Source organism: Dreissena polymorpha, chromosome 4 (genome assembly GCF_020536995.1).
Source record: "Dreissena polymorpha isolate Duluth1 chromosome 4, UMN_Dpol_1.0, whole genome shotgun sequence".
NCBI lineage: Eukaryota > Metazoa > Mollusca > Bivalvia > Myida > Dreissenidae > Dreissena > Dreissena polymorpha.
In genome coordinates this window covers 104,927,132-104,949,272 of record NC_068358.1, presented here as the reverse complement: position 1 = coordinate 104,949,272, position 22,141 = coordinate 104,927,132, and the positions used below count along the sequence as shown (strand labels likewise).

General features: G+C 37.7%; 1 protein-coding gene across 2 annotated transcripts in view; it reads right to left on the bottom strand.

Moving 5' to 3' along the window:
* Positions 1 to 22,089, bottom strand: part of LOC127879146 (nuclear factor related to kappa-B-binding protein-like) — an 82,431-nt gene extending 60,342 nt beyond the window's left edge. The window contains exons 1-5 of one of the 2 annotated variants that reach the window (XM_052425815.1): positions 21,969 to 22,089; positions 9,398 to 9,504; positions 4,475 to 4,552; positions 3,972 to 4,027; positions 693 to 760 (exon numbers count right to left, since the gene is read on the bottom strand). In XM_052425815.1, coding sequence (XP_052281775.1) covers positions 693 to 760; positions 3,972 to 4,027; positions 4,475 to 4,552; positions 9,398 to 9,502 — 307 coding nt within the window. In that variant the 5' untranslated portion in view covers positions 9,503 to 9,504; positions 21,969 to 22,089. Of the gene's footprint in view, positions 1 to 692; positions 761 to 3,971; positions 4,028 to 4,474; positions 4,553 to 9,397; positions 9,505 to 21,800 lie in introns of both variants that reach the window. The other variant, XM_052425814.1, reaches the window with a different exon arrangement.
* Between the last annotated feature and the right edge of the window lie 52 nt (positions 22,090 to 22,141).

Below are 22,141 nucleotides of genomic sequence, written 5' to 3'. Positions count from 1 at the left end.
ATGTGCAGTGTGTATAGTCAGTTACAACAAGCACGACCCAGTCAATCTTTATTATATTAATTAAAGCCTCGTTCTAGGAAAACTGGGCTTAATGTATGTGTGCAGTGTCATGAAGTGGTCTTCACTGGCTTATATTGGATGACACTTTACACACATGCATTGAGCCATGTGGTCTTAACTGGCTTATATTGGATGACACTTTACACACATGCATTGAGCCATGTGGTCTTAACTGGCTTATATTGGATGACAATTTACACACATGCATTGAGCCAAGTGCAGTGTCATGAAGTGGTCTTCACTGGCTTATATTGGATGACACTTTACACACATGCATTGAGCCATGTGGTCTTAACTGGCTTATATTGGATGACACTTTACACACATGCATTGAGCCATGTGGTCTTAACTGGCTTATATTGGATGACACTTTACACACATGCATTGAGCCATGTGGTCTTAACTGGCTTATATTGGATGACAATTTACACACATGCATTGAGCCAAGCTGTGTCATGAAGTGGTCTTCACTGGCTCATATTGGATGATACTTTACACACATGCATTGAGCCAAGCTGTGTCATGAAGTGGTCTTCACTGGCTAATATTGGATGACACTTTACACATATGCATGGAGCCAAGCTAATCCACAACAAGGCTCAGTTATGTCATCTGGTAAAAAAGTTACCTACCCTTTAATTGCCGATGAAACTTCTGGAGAGGGTTTCCAAACTTTATGTTCTCTCCATTGAAGAGCTTCCTTAAAATAAGAAAATCAATTTAAATAATTCAAGTAAAAAGTTCTAAATGAAAATGGTGTTAACATATAGATGGCTACATTATTTAAAATCCTTTGATTGATTCTGCCAATAAACTTATGTGCATTGTTTAACAACAATCAAAATAGTTTGGTAAGCACATTTGAGACTTACATATGAAAGTTATTGGATAATCTCTAAATATGTCACTTAAATAACACACACTTTACAACCCAAAGACTTTTACATGGATTTCAAGTTCATTTTATGCCCCCGGATCAAATGATCGGGGGTATATTGTTTTTTGCCTGTCTGTCTGTTACTGTGTGTGTCTGTCTGTCTGTCCCAAAACTTTAATCTTGGTCATAACTTTTGCAATATTGAACATAGCAACTTGATATTTGGCATGCATGTGTACCTCATGCAGCTGCACATTTTGAGTGGTGAAAGGTCAAGGTCATCCTTCAAGGTCAAAGATATGGCTTCAAAGCGGCGCAGTAGTGGGGCATTGTGTTTCACAAACACAGCTCTTGTTTCTTTTGCATACTTTGGTTATTTATTTTGGATATTTGTAAAAAACTAAGATAATCCCCACCTGGTAAACAGGCCAGGACTTTGTCCCCTTACCTGAGACATAAAGAATACTATGTAAGCGTCATTTTGTACTTGAATTTATCCGACGAGTTAAAGAAAGGTTTACATGGCTTGCCAAGCTTTTTAAAGGGGCCTTTTCACGTTTTGGTAAATTGACAAAATTATTTAAAAACATTCAGATTCGCAAATTTTCGTTTTAGTTAAGATATTTGTGAGGAATCAGTACTACTGAACATTTACCATCCTCTAAAATAGCCATTATATGTATCTTTTGACGATTTAAAAACCTGAAATTATAAAGCGTTGCAACGCGAAACGATTGAATAATTTGGAGAGTTCTGTTGTTGTCGTTATATTTTGTGAAACTACAAGAATTGCTTATATAAAGTATAAAATACACTAATCATTGTATGAGCACGGATGGCCGAGTGGTCTAAGTGGGAGACTTTTTAGTCCAGGACTCCAGGGTTGAGTGGCTCGAGCCCTGTTGAGGGTTACTTTTTTTTCTTTTTTTAATTTCATTCTTGATTTTTTACTAGAGCTTTTTAAATCCAATGTTTACATTTATCAATATGAAATATTGAATGACAAACTTCAATACATGCAAAAATCTGCAAAAAGGCCCCTTTAAGCCTTTCTGAGCCTAGTTTAATAAATTCAAGAACACAATGATACTATTCTAGTATTCTATTTATCGTACAATTAATTATAAACAAAAGCTGTCAGAGGACAGCGCGCTCGACTATTCGAGTGTTTGACAGTATAACGTAAGCCATCATGGAAAGGGGGTATAATGTGGGTGTGTGGTCATTTAATAGATGATCTTTAAAAAAGAATAGAAAGAAAAAAAAAAAATTTTTTTTTTGGGGGGGGGGGGGGGTAGGGGGTGGGGCGTGGGGGATGGTTTGGATTTGGGGTTGAGTCCATTGTGGTATGTCAGGTAAGTGTTGTTTTGTCAAAGTATGAATCAAATGTCATCATAAATAAAGAAGTTATGGCAATTTAAGCAAAATTTATTAATTTGACCTTGAGAGTCAAGGTCATTCAAAGGTCAAGGTCAAATTCAACTTGCCAGGTACAGTAACATCATGAAAGTAAGAAAGTATTTGAAGTTTAAAAGCAATAGATTTGATACTTTAGAAGTCAAGTGGAACTAAACACAAAATTTAACAAAATATTCAAAGTTACAAAGACAAAAAAGGGCCATAATTCTTACAAAATGCTTGATACAGTTGTCTGCTCTTGTTAATAGATTGGGATCATGTTGGTAAAGAAGTCTGCAAAATATGAAAGCAATATGTCAAGGGACATTGAAAATATTTGAGGTGGTACGCAAACTTTAACAAAGAGTTATCAATAATATGCATATTATAAGTGGAAAAAGGGCCATAATTCTTACAAAATGCTTGATACAGTTGTCTGCTCTTGTTCATAGGTTGGGGTCATGTTGGTCAAGAAGTATGCAAAATATGAAAGCAATATGTCAAGGGACATAGGAAATATTTGGGGTGGTACGCAAACTTTAACATAGAGTTATCAATAATATGCATATTCTAAGTGGAAAAAGAGCCATAATACTTACAAAATGCTTGATACAGTTGTCTGCTCTTGTGTATAGGTTGGGGTCATGTTGGTAAAGAAGTATGAAAGCAATATGTCAAGGGACATACTAAATATTTGGGGTAGTAGGCAAACTTTAACATTTGCACGCTCACGCTAACGCTAAAGCCGACGTTGGAGTGAGTAGGATAGCTCCACTATATATATTTCATATATAATAGTCAAGCTAAAAATCTGTTTTGATTAAAAAAAGTTGTGTTTAATTTTTAAAAAAGCAAAAACTTATTAAATTAACTGAATCAAACCTTGCTTATTTCTATCAGAAGTATTTGTGATTTTTGCTGGTTACCGCACACATAAGTCTTAAACAATTCAATGAAAAAGCAGAGTAACAAGACAGAGTACGGGTATATGTCTCGATTAAAATTTAATCAGAATTTCAAATGTTACACACTTAAGTAGAACACAGAATGTTTTGTTAAATTTCACCTAAGCAAAAGATCAAAAACAAAGATGGTTGCCATTTCCACAATACAAAATGTCTACCCCTACGTCAAGAATGATGCAGCATTTATCAACAACCATATTGTTAATTTAAAAGCATATAAACGACTCCTCTTTTGACTCACTTTTTAATAACTGCATATTCAAGTCAAACCACTAATGATTAATGCTCTACTCACCAAAGCTTTTGTATCCATGGTGACAACAAAGTATAGTAAAAGCTCCTTAACCCTTTCCCTCTCAGAAGTAAAGTAAAATGGCTTTTGCAAACAGCATAAAACCAGAACAGCCTGCAAGTTACTTGCAGTCTGTTCAGGTTTTATGCTGTTTGCTGCTCATTGGTATCTAAGGGTTTAAAATGAAGCCTTTATAACTTTGATATAGTAATAAAAGTCTTTCATTATATTTAACTTTGTATAGGACTACACATGTGTCAAAATATGTTTCTAAGTGTAAAAGGGTTAAGAGAACTATTTACCAAGGTGAGCTGATAACAGGCATGGATACTCTACCTGAATTATTCTAGTGTTAATATTACAAAAATTGATCACATACCGTAATGTGTCCCTCTTCTCTTCGTTATCATTCTCAGGAAACTTTGGCAAAAATGTCTGGCAAAATAAAACACATTTACAGAAAACTGACAATCAGAAAATTTAAGTTTAAACTTAAATTCACATAACGGTAATCATTTTAATTCTCAAAACAAAATACATGAAGCAAACAATTAATTATACATTTTCAATTACATTTAAGAAAAATCACTTCTTAGGAATATTAAATCTGAATAAAGTTCAAAATTTTAATTGAAGCAACTTATCATGTGATACCAATGACTGATGCATGTGTGTGAAGTGACCTCCCAGATAAGCCTGTGATTCTGCTCACGCTGATCAGGGAGGATACTTTCCACCTGAACTGAAATTTTGATATACAAAATTTAACTTTTGAACTTTAACCAAAAATACCATTAGAGCAAAAAGTGTCATCTCTGATTAGACTGTGCAGACCCCTCTGCATTTAGCCCCATTTTCCTAGAGAAAGGCTAAAATGGTTACCATCAAGTGCTGTCTTTCTCCTTCTGTTAATACTTTGTTCCACGTTTCTTGACTCACAATACTATTGAACACTTGTTTCTGAAAGCAAACATTAACAGCATTTCATTATTGGCCTATACAATTGAATTCATTAACCCTTTCCCACTAAAAAGCAAAGTAAAAATGGTTATATACAAACAGCCTAAAACAAGACCAGCCTGCGAGTAACTTGCAGTCTGTTCAGGTTGAATGCTGTTTGTAGCTCCTCAGTATCTAGCGGTTGGAAATGAAGCCTTTAAAACTTTAATCTAGTAAGAAAGGCCTTTACCAGTATTTAAATTTAAAATTCTAAGGGACTCAAAATGCATCAAAATACATTTCTATGTGGTAAAGGGTTAAAGAAATATAAGGGATGCAAGACGACCAGTTAACCGGTTACATGTTCCGAGAAACGTTAACCTGATCTTTTTTTAATTATTATGCTTTTTTTATGAAATAATTTGTGTGATTTTATGTTTTGCGTGTGACATACTACCAACTTGCGCTGGTGACTTGTTCGAACAACATCACCATGGACGTTAACAAATAATGTGTCAACAAAGTAATAAAGCAATAAATCAGTACTTCTGAGGTTACAAACAGGGGGTAAGTTTTGATAATTGGCCCCATTTTTTTTATTAGCAAATGTTTAACCGCGGGGAGTGGGGGCTATAAGCCAAGATGATATTGACACATTTATCTAACTGGCGATAAAAATCAGCTGAGACATTGAACAGCTTATTTTGATGTTTTGTTAATCAATATCCAACACTGATTGCTTGCGAAAATAAAGAATTTGTAAGTAACAATTTCATAAAAAAAATGCATTCTTACTTAAAAACTTGTCGAGTTAAAGTTGTATTTAAGTTTTGCCGTTAATTTATATCTTTAGTAGTAATTTACGTCACCAATGATGCCACCATTACCGTCTGAGGCAATTTTTATTTAAGAAAGCAAGTAATTAAAATCATTTAATTAATAAATATCAATTCAAAAGTTATTTAAAAAACAAGAGGGGCTGAAAGGCCCAAAGTCGCTCACCTGAGATTCAAAGGAACTGACCTGTTCTGTGCAGCCCAAGATGTCATTAAAACAAAATGTTCTTACCAACTTTCATGACCAGTTAACACCCTGGCAGCCACGTTTTTCAACAGACCAGAACAATTTTCATACACATCCAAGATATCATTTAAACATATATACTGACAAAGTTTCATGAAGATTCATAAGTCCATATAAGGAAAAATGCCCTGCCCCCTTGGTGGCCATGTTTTTCAAGCAACTGGAACCATATTCGAACTCATCCAAGATATCATTGGGACAAATCGTCTGACCAAGTTTCATGATGATCGGACAATAAATGTGGCCTCTAGAATGTTAATAAGGTTTTACTAAAGCAATATATAGCCATATTAGGAAAAATGTCCCGCCCCCTGGTGGCCATGTTTTTAATTGGGACAAAGATAGGAAAATAAATGCGGCCTCTAGAGTGTAAACAAGATTTTACTATAGCTATATAAGGAAAAATGCCCCGCCCCCTGGCGGCCATGTTTTTCAACAAACCAGCATCAATTTTGTACTCGTCCAAGATATTATTGGGATGAATCTTCTGACCAAGTTTCATGAAGATCTGACAATAAATGTGGTCTCGAGAGTGTTAACAAGATTTTACTATAGCCATATAAGGAAAAATGCCCCGCCCCTTGGTAGCCATATTTTTCAAGCAAACGTAACCATTTTTGAACTCATCTAAGATATCATTGAGAACAATCTTCTGACCATATTTCATGAAGATTGGACAATAAATGCCGCCTCTAGAGTGTGAACAAGGTTTTACTAAAGCAATATATAGCCATATCAGGAAAAATGCCCCGCCCCCTGGTGGCCATGTCTTTTAAGCAACCGAAACTATTTTCGAACACATCCAAGATATCATTGGGACAAATCTTCTGACCAAGTTTCATGCAGATAGGAAAATAAATGTGGCCTCTAGAGTGTTAACAAGGTTTTACTATAGCCATGTTAGGAAAAATGCCCCGCCCCCTGGCGGCCATGTTTTTGAACCAACCACCATCATTTTTGAACTCTTCCAAGATATTATTGGGATAATTCTTCTGACCAAGTTTCATGAAGATAGGACAATAAATGTGGCCTCAATAGCGTTAACAAGATTTTACTATAGCCATATATAGCCATATAAGGAAAAATGCCCCGCCCCTTGACATCCATGTGTTTCAAGCAAACGCAACCATTTTCGAACTCATCCAAGATATCATTGAGGCCAATCTTCTGACCAAATTTCATGAAGATTGGACAATAAATGTGGCCTCTAGAGTGTTAACAAGGTTTTACTATAGCCATATAAGGAAAAATGCCCCGCCCCTTGGCAGCCATGTTTTTCAAGCAAATGTTACCATTTTCAAACTCATGCAAGATATCATTGAGACCAATCTTCTGACCAAATTTCATGAAGATTGGACAATAAATGTGGCCTCTAGAGTGTTAACAAGGGAGTTAACTATTAGAAAGTATGCAAGTACAGGTTATCTTTCTTTAGCAGACTGTTCACATGTTTTCACTATATACATATAGAGAAAACTGCCCCACCCCTGGCGGCCATATTGTTCCACCCATCATGACCATTTTCGAACTCTTCCGAGATATCTTTAAAATCGATGTTTAGAAAAATTGTATGATGATTAGGCAAAAATTGTGACTTCTAGAGTGTTCACAAGCTATTTTTACTATATAAATATAAGGAAAATGACCCCCACCCTGGCGGCCATGATTATTACCGATCCGAACCATTTTCAAACCCAACCGTCATATTTAGAAAACACATGTTCTGACCAAATTTCATGAAGATTGGACCAAAAATGTGACTTCTAGAGTGTTCACATATTTTTACTATATACATATAGAGAAAACTGCCCCGCCCCCTGGCGGCCATGTTTTTTCACCGATTTGGACCATTTTCACACTCGTCCGAGATATCAATGAAACCAATGTTTTGACCAAGTTTTATGATGATTGGGCAAAAATTGTGACTTCTAGAGTGTTCACAAGGTTTCTCTATAGCCATATAAGGAATACTGCCCCGCCCCCTCGCGGCCATGTTTTCCAACGGACCGGAACCATTTTTTAACTCAACCAACATATCATTTAGACAAACATTTTGACAAAGTTAAATGAAGATTGGGCATCAAATGTGACTTCTACAGTGTTCACAAGGTTTTTCTTTTTTTGACCTAATGACCTAGTTTTTGACCCAGCATGACCCAGTTTCGAACTCAGCCGAGGTATCAATGGGACAAATGTTCTGACCAAGTTTCATGAAGATCGGACAATAAATGTGGCCTCTAGAGTGTTCACAAGGCAAAATGTTGACGACGCACGACTCACGACGGACAAAAAGCGATCACAAAAGCTCACCATGAGCACGTTGTGCTCAGGTGAGCTAAAAAAACAATTTAGTATTTGTGCAATTGTTAAAAAGCAGCCCGGCACGATATGTTTACAAACATGCCTGTGAATGATCAATCTGATGGCGACGCTTGACATGGTGGTGTGAAAATAAACAATATTTCTCAACAATTGCGCATGTGGTCAAGAAGTTTTGTCCGTGCCATCAACATCCTTGCGATCGGGGCGAATGTTCTTGAAAACAGGTTGTTTTGTAAGCAAGTGGACAAAGTCATTTTCTTTACCAAATGAACACTGTTGTTTTGTGCCTGTTCAGCATATACATGTATGTTTGCTGATTTGTTTGAACTGTGAGATATTGTTTCACTAGTTAAACAATTATTTTGAAATACTCTCATATATTATAAAGTTAATTTTAGTAAAAACAAATAAAACAGTATGAACAAAGAAAGACAACATATTTCACACACAAGTACTTGGTTAAAGTTGACAAGTCAGTATACTTTTGTACTTTGGGTCAGTTATAGTTACCAGACCTTCTGGCCAGTGATGATTCACTGCAAAAGACTATAATAAAATGAGGTACTGTACAAAACCATTATTAGTTACATAAAAGGTGTGTATAGTAATCCCTGTATATCCTATCAGATATAGATCTTTGCCCGAGGTAGCTATGATTAGGCTTAGGCTCCACAAAGGGGCCACACTGATGGGGTCGGCACATAATGAGCCTCGCTTTGGGAAAACCAAATTAGAGAAAACACTTTCTGCCTACACTAGACTCAAGTTTAGTAGAGACTTCCTTGAAACAAAAAATTACATAAAAGCAGAAAGTGTGGTCCCTTATAAGACTGTGCTAAGGCTAATTTGGGATGGGACGACACATTATGCACAGGCAGAAAACTCGTCTCAGAACAAAGCTCATATGTTGATGTTTTTTTGGGACTACTAGTATATTATTATTGTATGCAGAATCAAAATGCTACAATCTTATTAAGCAGGGCTCAACACTAACAGTTGTCCTCTTGCCCCTGGCAAGTAAAAGTTGGGTTCGGGCAAGTTATTTTACAATCTAGTTGTCTGCCTAGGCAAGTGCAAACAAGAACAAAGAGCATTTAATTTAGACTGTAATTAGACTTATATTGCTGTAATCATTTTGTTAAATGTGCAAAAATAAAAAAGGTTTTGCGGTGTATTATTTGATATTTATTAAAAAGTTATGAGGTTAAGAGTTAATGTGATATTTCATGTTTGGGCAAGTGGCTTTACGTTCAGGGCAAGTACATTTTCAAAGTACTTGCCCGGGAGGGCAAGTTGGTTTTTAGGTTAATGTTGAGCCCTGTTAAGCAAGTTTATTTCAACCAAGCAATATCAGCAATGATATTTTTATACTTAGTATACCTGCTCTTTGTCTCATTGGAGCTTATCAAACTAACATATAAGCATTGTTATCAATAAATCAGGTCTTGTTTGCCTTCATACCTGTTCTAAGAAACATTCTGGAACCTGGATTTCAAAGTTTCCAAGAATGCACCTCTCTAGCTTCCCTGAGGGCAGACCTCCCATCCATTTCCCATCAACAGCCATTGCTATAAACAAAAATATTTAAGTGAAACGAAATGAGAAATTATACTCCATTTTGATGAAGTAAAATGAATAAATCACTTATGTATCCAAGGCAGGGATCATATTTTCCCATGTCATGAGATCGATTGTGAGTTTCGTACACAGTGCACATGCTAACACACCCTAATTACATTCTTATCTTGATTAGGTGTGATAAACCAATCGCTGCAGTCTCTAAACAGGTCAGGACCGGTTTATTGCACGTTAGACCAAGAATCAAAATCTTGTGAACAGCGGATTTAAGACGTGTCCGAAATTAATGAGGGTGGTTGAAAATTTGCCAACTGTAAAAGGCCTGTGATGAACATATCATATCGTTCGATTATCGGTGTCATTGTGTGTCTATTGATAGTTATCATTGTTATAGCGGTTTCTTTGTTTTGTCTGCTAAGGTGTCTGTGCCCACTGGTTTAAAATCGAGCCTTCGGTCTTTAATGTTAATTGAAGTTCTTGTGAGACAAAACAATATGTTGCGATTGTTATGTATTGATATCAAGCTGTGAACTGTAATAAATTTCATAATACAACTGTACCTTAGATAAAAGTAAACAAGGGCTGTTTGTAAAACATGCATGCCCCCCATATGGGCTGTCAGTTGTAGTGGCAGCCATTGTGTGAATACGTTTTTTGTCACTGTGACCTTGACTTTTGACCTAATGTAAGTTATCATCCGGAAACCATTGTACTATTTCGAGTCACTGTGACCTTGACCTTTGACCTAGTGACCTGAAAATCAATAGGGGTCATCTGCCTGTCATGATCAAGGAGGGAGTAAGAGGGGGGTATAATGTGGGGTGTGGTAATTAATTAGATGTTTAAAAAAAAAAATGGGGGGGGTAGGGGGGGTGAGGGTGAGAGGGGGGTATAATGTGGTGTGTGGTAATTTATTAGATGTTAAAAAAAAAAATGGGCGGGGAGAGGGTGGGGGGTGGGGGGTATAATGTGGGGTGTGGTAATTTATAAGATGTTTAAAAAAAATTGAGGGGGTGGGGGGTGGGGGGTAGGGGGGCGTGAGAGGGGGGTATAATGTGGTGTGTGGTAATTTATTAGATGTTTAAAAAAAAAGTGGTTTTTTTTAGGGGGGGGTGGGGGGTGGGGGGTAGGGGGGGTGGGGGTGAGAGGCGGGTATAATGTGGGGTGTGGTAATTTATAAGATGTTTAAAAGAATAAAAAAATTGGGGGTGGGTGGGGGGGTAGGGGGGTGTGGGGGTTGAGAGGGGGGTCTAATGTGGGGTGAGGGGTAGGGGGTGGGGGGTGAGAGGGGGTATAATAATGTGAGGATGTGGTAAGTTATAAGATGTTTAAAAAAAAAATTGGGGGGGTGGGGGGGTAGGGGGGAGTGAGAGGGGGGTATAATGTGGTGTGTGGAAATTTATTAGATGTTTAAAAAAATGGGGGGGTGGAGGTTTGGGGGTAGGGGTGGGGGGTGAGAGGGGGGTTATACTGTTGGGTGTGGTAATTTATAAGATGTTTAAAAAAAAATTGGGGGGGTGGGGGGGGGGTAGGGGGGTGAGAGGGGGTTATAATGTGGGGTGTGGTAATTTATTAGATGTTTAAAAAAAAAAATTGGGGTGGGGGGGTGGTGGGGGTAGGTGGAGGGTGGGGGGGGTATAATGTGGGGAGTTGAAATGATAAGATGTTTAAAAAAAAATGGGGGGGGGGGGTGGGGGGGGTAGGGGGTGGAGGGGGGGTGGGGGGTGAGAGTGGGGTATAATGTGGGGTGTGGTAATTTAATAGATGTTTAAAAAAACAAGGGACAAAATTGTCACAAAACCAGGTTTTCATTGTGAAAAAAAATCTGATTAAGGGAGACAACTCAAACTGAACTTTTGAAATGAACAAACAAAATTAACCCCCTTTGTAAGTTTGTTTCAAAAAAAATCTATTTTAAGTTGTGGTGACCTTGACATTGGAGATATTGACGTGATTCTTTCGTGCGACACACCGTCCCATGATGGTGAACAAATGTGCCAAATAATTGTAAAATCTCACAATGAATGACATAGTTATGGCCCAGACAAGCTCATTTATTGCCAATTTTTACCTTTGAACTCAAAGTGTGACCTTGACCTTGGAGATATCGACGTAATTATTTCGCGCGACACACCATCCAATGATGGTGAACAAATGTGCCACATGATTTTAAAATCTGACAATGAACGACATAGTTATGGCCCGGACAAGCTTGTTCCGCCCGCCCGCCAGCCCGCCAGCCAGCCAGCCAGCCAGCCCGCATTCGCCAATCTAATAACCAGTTTTTTCCTTCGGAAAACCTGGTTAAAAATGGGGGCGGGTGGGGGGGGGGGGAGGTAGGGGGGAGTGAGAGGGGGGTATAATGTGATCATAAACAATAACAAATGATCTCACACTGACATGAACAAATATCCTCTATTTATTAAGCATGAAATTTAAACTTATTGCATTCTCCTGTATATAAGAAAGATATAATAGTGTATTACCTCCCCTGTCCTGCTTATATTTATATCAATCAACAAAATTAAACATTAACACAATATTTATTATACAAAATATACAAAAAATCTCATATTCTGAAAATATTTTTACTGATCAACTTTATTTTACTCAAAGGATGATGTTTCATTGGACTGATAAGTATAGATTTAGGATAACAGACCATTTGCTTCAGTTATATTGTTCAGAGTTCGCCCTGTTGGCCGCGTATGCGTTCTTGAGTTATCATCCAAAAACCATTTTACTATTTCGGGTCACCGTGACCTTGACCTTTGACCTAGTGACCTCAAAATCTATAGGGGTCATCTGCGAGTCATGATCAATGTACCTATGAAGTTTTATGATCCTAGGCCCAAGCGTTCTCGAGTTATAATCCGGAAACCACCTGGTGGACGGACCGACAGACCGACCAACATGAGCAAAGCAATATACCCCCTCTTCTTCGAAGGGGGGCATAAAAACAATTATTTGGTTTTTGTTATTGTCAATAGCCAACCTCCGCACAGACATTTTTTTGGTTCCGTGTATGTTTGTATGCTATTATCGAGTTGACGATTTAAAACATCGGTATAGACCTACACAGATTAATAAAAGTTGACAATGATGAAAAAAATGTCTAATGAAAACAGCACACGAAACAACAATAAAAAATCCCATTTAAATCCAGACCATTTGATGTTGCGGGAAAATATGATCCCTGATCCAAGGTATGTTTAAAAGTTCAATTAATTACCAAGAGAGGCTAGGACTTTCATAAGATTTAGTTAGTCAAGAGTAAAAAGTAACTAATAGACTCGCATCTCTGGCATTTTTTAAGTAGTTAATAAGAGAATAAGTGCAGTGTTTTTTCCAGCATTTTGGCATTTGGAATGGTTTAATGTGGATTGGGAAAAATCGCCCGGTTTTTACTAAAATTGAGAAATTAGCGTTGCTGTTGATTTGCTTACAAATGCTTTAAAATTGTGATTAAAAGTGTTTTCAGTATCATATTTTAATATGTGTATATGTCTGTCTACACATTAAAAAAAGTTAAAATGTTCATAAGTAGTTCATTTATATGAGCCTCGTTCTGTGAAAAGGGGGTTTAATGCAAGTGTGTAAGGTTATCCCAAATTAGCCTGTGCAGTCCACACAGGCTAATCAGAGTCGACACTTTCCGCTTTTAAGATATTTTTTGTTTCAAGAAAGTCTCTTCTTAGCAAGTTTAAGTGGAAAGTGTCGTCCCTGACTGGCCTATGCGGACTGCACAGACTAATCTAGGGAGACACTTTACGCACATGATTGCAGTAAAAAAAACTTTTCATAGAGTGAGGCTCGTATCTATTTTTGTATATTGACATCTTGCACTTGCTTGTATACACAAGACCTCTGTGTAAGTGGGCATGTATACACAAGACCTCTGTGCCAGTATGCATGTATACACTAGACCTCTGTGCCAGTATGCATGTATACACTAGACCTCTGTGCCAGTATGCATGTGTACACTAGACCTCTGTGCCAGAATGCAGGTATACACTAGACCTCTGTGCCAGTATGCATGTATACACTAGACCTCTGTGCCAGTATGCATGTATACACTAGACCTCTGTGCCAGTATGCATGTGTACACTAGACCTCTGTGCCAGTATGCATGTGTACACTAGACCTCTGTGCCAGTATGCATCAATACACTAGACCTCTGTGCCAGAATGCAGGTATACACTAGACCTCTGTGCCAGTATGCATGTGTACACTAGACCTCTGTGCCAGTATGCATGTGTACACTAGACCTCTGTGCCAGTATACATGCATACACTAGACCTCTGTGCCAGTATGCATCAATACACTAGACCTCTGTGCCAGAATGCAGGTATACACTAGACCTCTGTGCCAGTATGCATGTATACACTAGACCTCTGTGTCAGTGTGCATGGATACACAAGACCTCTGTGTAAGTGTGCATGTATACACTAGACCTATGTGTCAGTATGCATGTATACACTAGACCTATGTGTCAGTGTGCATGTATACACTAGACCTCAGTGTCTGTGTGCATGTATACACTAGACCTCTGTGTCAGTGTGCATGTATACACTAGACCTCTGTGTCAGTATGCATGTATACACTAGACCTATGTGTCAGTGTGCATGTATACACTAGACCTCTGTGTCAGTATGCATGTATACACTAGACCTATGTGTCAGTGTGCATGTATACAATAGACCTCTGTGTCAGTATGCATGTATACACTAGACCTCTGTGTCAGTGTGCATGTATACACTAGACCTCTGTGTCAGTATGCATGTATACACTAGACCTATGTGTCAGTGTGCATGGATAAACTAGACCTATGTGTCAGTGTGCATGTATACACTAGACCTATGTGTATAAGTGTGCATGTATACACTAGACATATGTGTCAGTGTGCATGGATACACTAGACCTATGTGTCAGTGTGCATGTATACACTAGACCTATGTGTCAGTGTGCATGTATACACTAGACCTATGTGTCAGTGCGCATGTATACACTAGACCTGTGTCAGTGTGCATGTATACACTAGACCTCTGTGTCAGTGTGCATGGATACACTAGACCTCTGTGTTAGTGTACATGTATACACTAGACCTATGTGTCAGTGTGCATGTATACACTAGACCTACGTGTCAGTGTGCATGTATACACTAGACCTATGTGTCAGTGTGCATGTATACACTAGACCTGTGTCAGTGTGCATGTATACACTAGACCTCTGTGTCAGTGTGCATGGAAACACCAGACCTATGTGTCAGTGTGCATGTATACACTAGACCTATGTGTCAGTGTGATGTATACACTAGACCTCTGTGTCTGTGTGCATGGATACACTAGACCTCTGTTCCAGTATGCATGTATACACTGGACCTCTGTGTCAGTGTGCATGTTTACACTAGACCTCTGTGTCAGTGTACATGTATACACTAGACCTATGTGTCAGTGTGCATGTATACACTAGACCTCTGTGCCAGTATGCATGTATAAACTAGACCTCTGTGTCAGTGTGCATGTATACACTAGACCTCTGTGTCAGTATGCATGTATACACTAGATCTATGTGTCAGTATGCATGAATTCACTAGACCTATGTGTCAGTGTGCATGGATACACTAGACCTCTGTTTCAGTGTGAATGTATACACTAGACCTCTGTGTCAGTGTGCATGTATACACTAGACCTCTGTGTCAGTGTTCATGGATACACTAGACCTCTGTGTCAGTGTGCATGTATACACTGGACCTCTGTGTCAGTATGCATGTATACACTAGACCTCTGTGTCAGTGTGCATGTATACACTAGACCTCTGTGTCATTATGCATGTATACACTAGACCTCTCTGTCAGTGTGCATGTATACACTAGACCTCTGTGTTAGTGTGCATGTTTACACTAGACCTCTGTGTCAGTATGCATGGATACACTAGATCTCTGTGTCAGTTTGCATGGATACACTATACCTCTGTGTCAGTATGCATGTATACACTAGACCTCTGTGTCAGTGTGCATGTATACACTAGACCTCTGTATCAGTGTACATGGATACACTTCACCTCTGTGTCAGTGTGCATGTATAAAGTAGACCTCTGTGTCAGTGTGCATGGATACACTAGACCTCTGTGTCAGTGTGCATGTATACACTAGACCTCTGTGTCAGTGTGCATGGATACACTAGACCTCTTTGTCAGTGTGCATGTATACACTAGACTTCTGTGTCAGTGTGCATGTATACACTAGACCTGGACACCCCGGCTGTGTCAGTGTGCATGGATACACTAGACTCCTGTGTCAGTGTGCATGTATAACTTTTCTAACGCATCACTTTTCAAACTTGAATATCTCAGTTATGAGTAAAGATATTGATATAAAATTTTACATACAATTATTTGACTATGTTCTATGCAAGCTCACGATAAAATCATTTATCCGTGACGATTGGACGCTTTAGCACGTGGGTTAGGTGTGGTTCTATATTTTTGCACGTGAACATGTTGAAACGCGATTTAATTCTAGTTTTATTTCAATTTAATTATTTTAGGTGGGTTCTTACATAAGGAAAACATAAAATTAATTAACAAAACAATATAGCTTGTATGAATATTCAGGAGCGCAATCGCGCACTTTGCATTTTACAGGCTACCTTTCCCATATGCTAAAGCGTCCGATCGTCACGGGCAACATTTCCCACTTGCTAAAGCGTCCGATCGTCACTGATGAATGATTTTATTGTTAGCTTGCACATACTGTAGTCAAATGATCACTTAAATAAAAATATTTACTCGTTACTGAGATATGTAAGTTTTAAAAGTGTTGCGTTAGAAAAATCACCAAGTGTAGTAAAAGGCGATATACATATTATTCCAATTTAATTTCAATTTCATAATTCTAGGTAAGTTTTTACACAAGAAAAACGTAACATTAATTTAAGAAAAACAATATGGCTTGTATGAATATTCACAAGCGAAATTGCTCAATCGGCATGTTGCAAGCCGGTAAGTTATTAAGACGTCAGGCCATCAACTGACTTAAGGTGAAAATATAAAGGAAAAAATATAGGAATTTTTACATCAAAATATAGGAGGTTTGGGTTTGTTTAGGGTCAAAATATAGTAATTTTATGGTAAAAAGTAATGTTCTAGAGATATGTAGAGAACTTCTTACTTACTTGTTGTCCGTCAATAATCATTAAATTCATGTTTTACTTAACAAAACAGTCCCTCATCTTCCCACCAAGGCAGATATGCTGATGCAGCAACACACTATGGTCATCAATGTGGACACCTGAAATTTATAATTAAAATAGTAAACAATCAACAAAACACAAAACATTATTATCCCCACGCTTTTTGAAAAGGGTGGGGATATTGTGGTTATCTCCGCCGTCTTTCCGTCTGTCCGTCCTGGCCACTATCTCCTCCTCCACTATTAGAACTAGAACCTTGAAACTTACACACATGGTAGCTATGAGCATAAGTGCGACCCTGCACTATTTGGAATTTTGATCTGACCACTGGGTCAAAAGTTGTGGGGGTTGGGGTGGGGCCGGGTTAGAGATTTTCACTCATTTCTTTAGGTTATTTTACATTAACTTCTTTATTTCTACACCGATTTACTTCAAATTGATACTGAACCTCTCTTATGACAATACGGTAAAACTCTACTATGCATGGCCCCATTACCAACCCTGGGGCGCCCCGACCACATAGACCACACCCACCCAAAATTGCCTTTTACTATAATTTCTTCATATCTACACCGATTCACTTCAAATTGATACTGAACCTCTCTTATGCTAATACGGCCAATCTCAACTATGCATGGCCCCATTACCAACCCTGGGGCACCCCGCCCACATAGACCACACCCACCCAAAATTGCCTTTTACTAAAATTTCTTCATTTCTACACTGATTCATTTCAAATTGATACTGAACCTCTCTTATGACAATACGGTCAATCTCAACTATGCATGGCCCCATTACCAACCCTGGGGCGCCCCGCCCACATAGACCACACCCACCAAAAATTGCCTTTTACTATAATTTCTTCATTTCTACACAGATTCACTTCAAATTGATACTGAACCTCTCTTTCGACAATACGGTCAATCTCAACTATGCATGGCCCCATTACCAACCCTGGGGCGCCCCGCCCACATAGGCCACACCCACCCAAAATTGCCTTTTACTATAATTTCTTCATTTCTACACTGATTCACTTCTAATTGATACTGAACTTCTCTTTTGACAATACGGTCAATCTCAACTATGAATGGCCCCATTACCAACCCTGGGGCGCCCAGCACACATAGACCACACCCACCCAAAATTGCCTTTTACTATAACTTCTTCATTTCTCCACCGATTCACTTCTAATTGATACTGAACTTCTCTTATGACAATACGGTCATTCTCAACTATGCATGGTCCCATTACAAACCCTGGGGCACCCCTGGGTCACCCCTGGGTCAAACATGCGGCGTGGGGATACGCGTCGGCCTCTGCCGCGCCATTTCTAGTTAAACATAGTTTTACAACCTAACATAAGAGAGCAACATGACATTGATAATGAAATTATTGAAACCGAAAACATGAATCACATACATGTAGTATCATATCATGGTATATAATATAAATTCTGTATTTTATGCACATTAAAATTTCTATACACTCTTCAAACATTTTTAGGACATGTAAAGAACACAAAAACATCCTATATGATAAAAATGTACATACAGAATATAATATTTTTGGCAGCTTCTGCATATGAAATATATTTGAAATTGAACATCAAAATAATTAATTGAACAAAATTGCACTGTATTATTAATACCAATTGTAAAACAATATTATCTCATGGTTATCAGACACACAATGGTAGATGCATATCTTAAAAACAAGAGCACCGCATAACGGGTGCCACGCTCGGCTGCGAAAGCTTGTCATAATTTTTTTAAAGGTCACAGTGACCTTGACCTTTGACCTAGTGACCCAAAAATGGGTGTGGCGTGTAGAACTCATCAAGGTGCATCTACATATGAAGTTTCAAAGTTGTAGGTGGAAACACTTTGATTTTAGAGCCAATGTTAAGGTTTTAGCACGATGCCGGCAGACAACACGACGAGCTGGCTATGACAATACCTCGGATTTTCTCTAAAAACAGCCTCGCTAACAAGAATAATATGGCAAAATGACAATAAAACATCTCAATAATCAGCTCAATTCCATCTAAGATCAGGAAGAGCATTAAATATCCCCTCAGAAGAGCATCCCTGGGGAAAGACCTGTAACAACTATCTGCTAGGATTTGTTCTCACCTTTGAAATGGTTGTATTTTTCTTCATCAAAGGTGTCCATATAGATATCACAATGGTGTACAACAGCACTCCTGCAAGATGCTTTAGAGGAGGGACAGCTTTTTTACACTGTAAATTAAAATATCTAAAGGCAGTATTACTTCTTATACGTATTTAAAAAAAGAGGACATTTTCAGTACAAAATAGAGGAAAAGTCTAAAATATAGGTAAATAAGAGGAAAAAAGTAAAAAAATATAGGAAAATATAGGTTTTGAAAAATATGGGAAAATAGGAATCAGTTGACGGCCTGAGACGTGTAAGTTTATGCGTTTTACTTTTCACATTATTATTTAACGTTGTACCAGTCTGAGAATTTGACTTTTGAAGTGACGTTTTTAATTTAATAAGTTTTACATTTTGTTGTTTTTCAATGTCAATTAAATTTTCAGGACTTAGATATGTGTTAAATTATTTCTTGGTCCAAATTTCAACACAAGCCGTTCAAAAATAAGGGAGATATATTGATATGATTATGCTATAGTCTGGTTGAGTCGTGGGTATTAATTTTCATGAAGTTGTTACATCACAAATATTTTATAAATATATGACCATGAATCATTATGAAAATAATAATTAACCTTTCTTCTTTAAGATTTGTTGCTTTTTTCCAAATGTTTATTGTCTTTTATCATCAAAATAATCGACTGTGTTGATAGTGTCAAACCACCATCATGAAAATAAGCTTCCGGTCGATTCGTGGGTTCTGATTGGCTGCCAGAATTTCAAGATATGCATACTATAAATAGCCTTTAAACTGACCTTGCAGGGCAGGTTAATTTCTTGTGAAAAAATGTCAACAGACAATGGAGCATGGTAAATACTTCTAAATAAACGATTTTGTGTTACTTTGAAACACTATATGAACAATACCAGGGTCTTCCCCAGGCCATTTAAGCGCCCCTTGCCGGGGCGCTTGAATTTCGAAATCAGAGTCCCTGGGGCGCTTGAAATTTTCCGATCAGTGTATTCTTCAGTAAAAGGAAGTGGAGATTGTCCAAAATAATCAAGGTTTCCCTATCAGTGTATCAATATTTCCTGTTTTAAAAGAGCACTCGGTACCTACTTTCACAAGTAATCGCCATAAACACCACATGGGGTAATGGATAATCCACTGATAAGAGAATAGCATGACGCGCGTATCGATTATTCTAGCCACATTACACGGTCATTTAAATGCTGACAAGGATGTATCTGGTAACTTTCAAGTCGTCAAACTGTGAAGCTCATCGTCCAATCGGTTACGCGAATGCTTATGAGGGCGGGGTTAACTATCGACCATTATTTTTGATTGACGTCGGGCATGAAGTAAGAGTTTATCGCAGCTTGATTAGCAAGAAGTTGTACCATTTGAGTAATATAAAACCGGTAATTAGTACAGTACAGAACATTAAAGACGGTTTCGGGCATCATCATCACACCTTTTTACTGTAAACAAGTGTTACCTATGACTCATAATTAATACGAAAAATCAATTGCAAGTGGTAAACAATTAATTATTATAGCGAGTAAGTTGTGCAAATGACTCCCGGTTACAATTATGTGATAACAATTTATTTAATTTCAGTACATGTATATTTCAACATGTCCATTTATAGAACTGATTCACCTCGTTTTTCTGACATTTATTCGACACGTAATGCGCTTTAACAAATTTTCGTTGAATTAATTACGCACACTTGTAAATGTTTCGTCCGATAATCGATAGTTAGAAGGCTGATGATGGCAACCGGCCGTGTTCCTCGTGGACAACGTGAATTTCATGCATTATTCCGTCAAACATTTATTCGACTCGTAAAGTGCTTAAACAAATTATCGTTGAATTTATAACGCAACGGTAAATATTTGTTGAAATCTCAAATGGGAATAATTAAATTTGTAATCCGAAACCCATTCCCGTAAGTCGATGTTAACGCGTTTTTAATCCGAAACACACTTCCGAATGTAAATGTTACCGCAACGTTAAATATTTTTGCTTCAAATTAGCAGTGCAAATTTATTTTGTGTCGAATCTTTTTCTCAATTAAAAAGAGTGCGAAAATTATGCAGCATGTACAATGTCGCGTCTATTGCATACAAATGGCGTGTATTGAGCGTTTTAACAAGCACACAACAGGTCAGGGGATTGACGCATATTCAGAGGCATATTCAGAGGCAATATTTCATCAAATCTATAAATAGTCACTTAAAAAATGGCAAGGTTTGTGTTAAAGAAAAAAACTGAAAGCTTTTATCGTAAATATTTACTAGAAAGAGATTGATAACAACGGAATAAACGGGATTATCGGGTAATAAATAGAAACTTGAAAAATAGTAAGTATACAGGAATAGAGTCGGGTTGAAACGGATGTATTGGGGAATCGTTCGAGGCGGGATTTTACTATCTGTGCGGAAAAGTTTTAAAACAATTAAACAATATAAAAAAATTTTTTTTAAATGACTGGGGGATTTTTTTTAAGAGTCATAGCGCACCAAATGACGTCTTTTGACGCTGTTTTTCTTTGAGTTATAACGCACCACAGAACGTGAATTGACACGTTAAATAAATAAAAAATCAACGTAGGGAGGGGACAACCCTCCCGAACCCACCCCGTCCCGCGGCGCCTGAAAAAATTCCTGGGGAAGGCACTGCAATACATAAATCAGGAAATATTTCATACCGACCTATCAAGTTATGATGAATTACACTATTTACTTGTTTTTGACGCATTTTTGATCGAAAAAATGGTGACTTTGTCTAAACATTTTTCTGTAACGAACTGCATCATGTGCGAACATTCTATCGCGAGATTTCAGGCGATTTCTATACCCACGAATCAAACAGAACCCACGACTCAACCAGCAACAACCATAAGTGATGCATTAGAAAAGTCTCCAAGTGTATATACTAGACCTCTGTGTCAGTGAGCATGTATATACTATACCTTGCATTTATGAAACTAACAGATTTTCAATATCAAAAAGCACTGTTTGTTGCAGGCCATTGCTTAGGCCAATTCGGATACAGTTTATACTAAACTACATGCGGTTATTTGATAATAATTTTTTATAAATGCCTAAACCCGAATACATGACACTCATATTATACCCACATCTCAGTCAATTTAAATTTAAAGGTAATTAGCGGTTCCGATAGTAGAGTACTAAACAGTTTAATTTAACTTTATCTTTGGAGTCTGGTACAATATTTCGGATAAATTGCGATTGCGCAGTGAATAAAAAATGTTTACACATATTTCTTTAGATATATAAATTATATTTATAC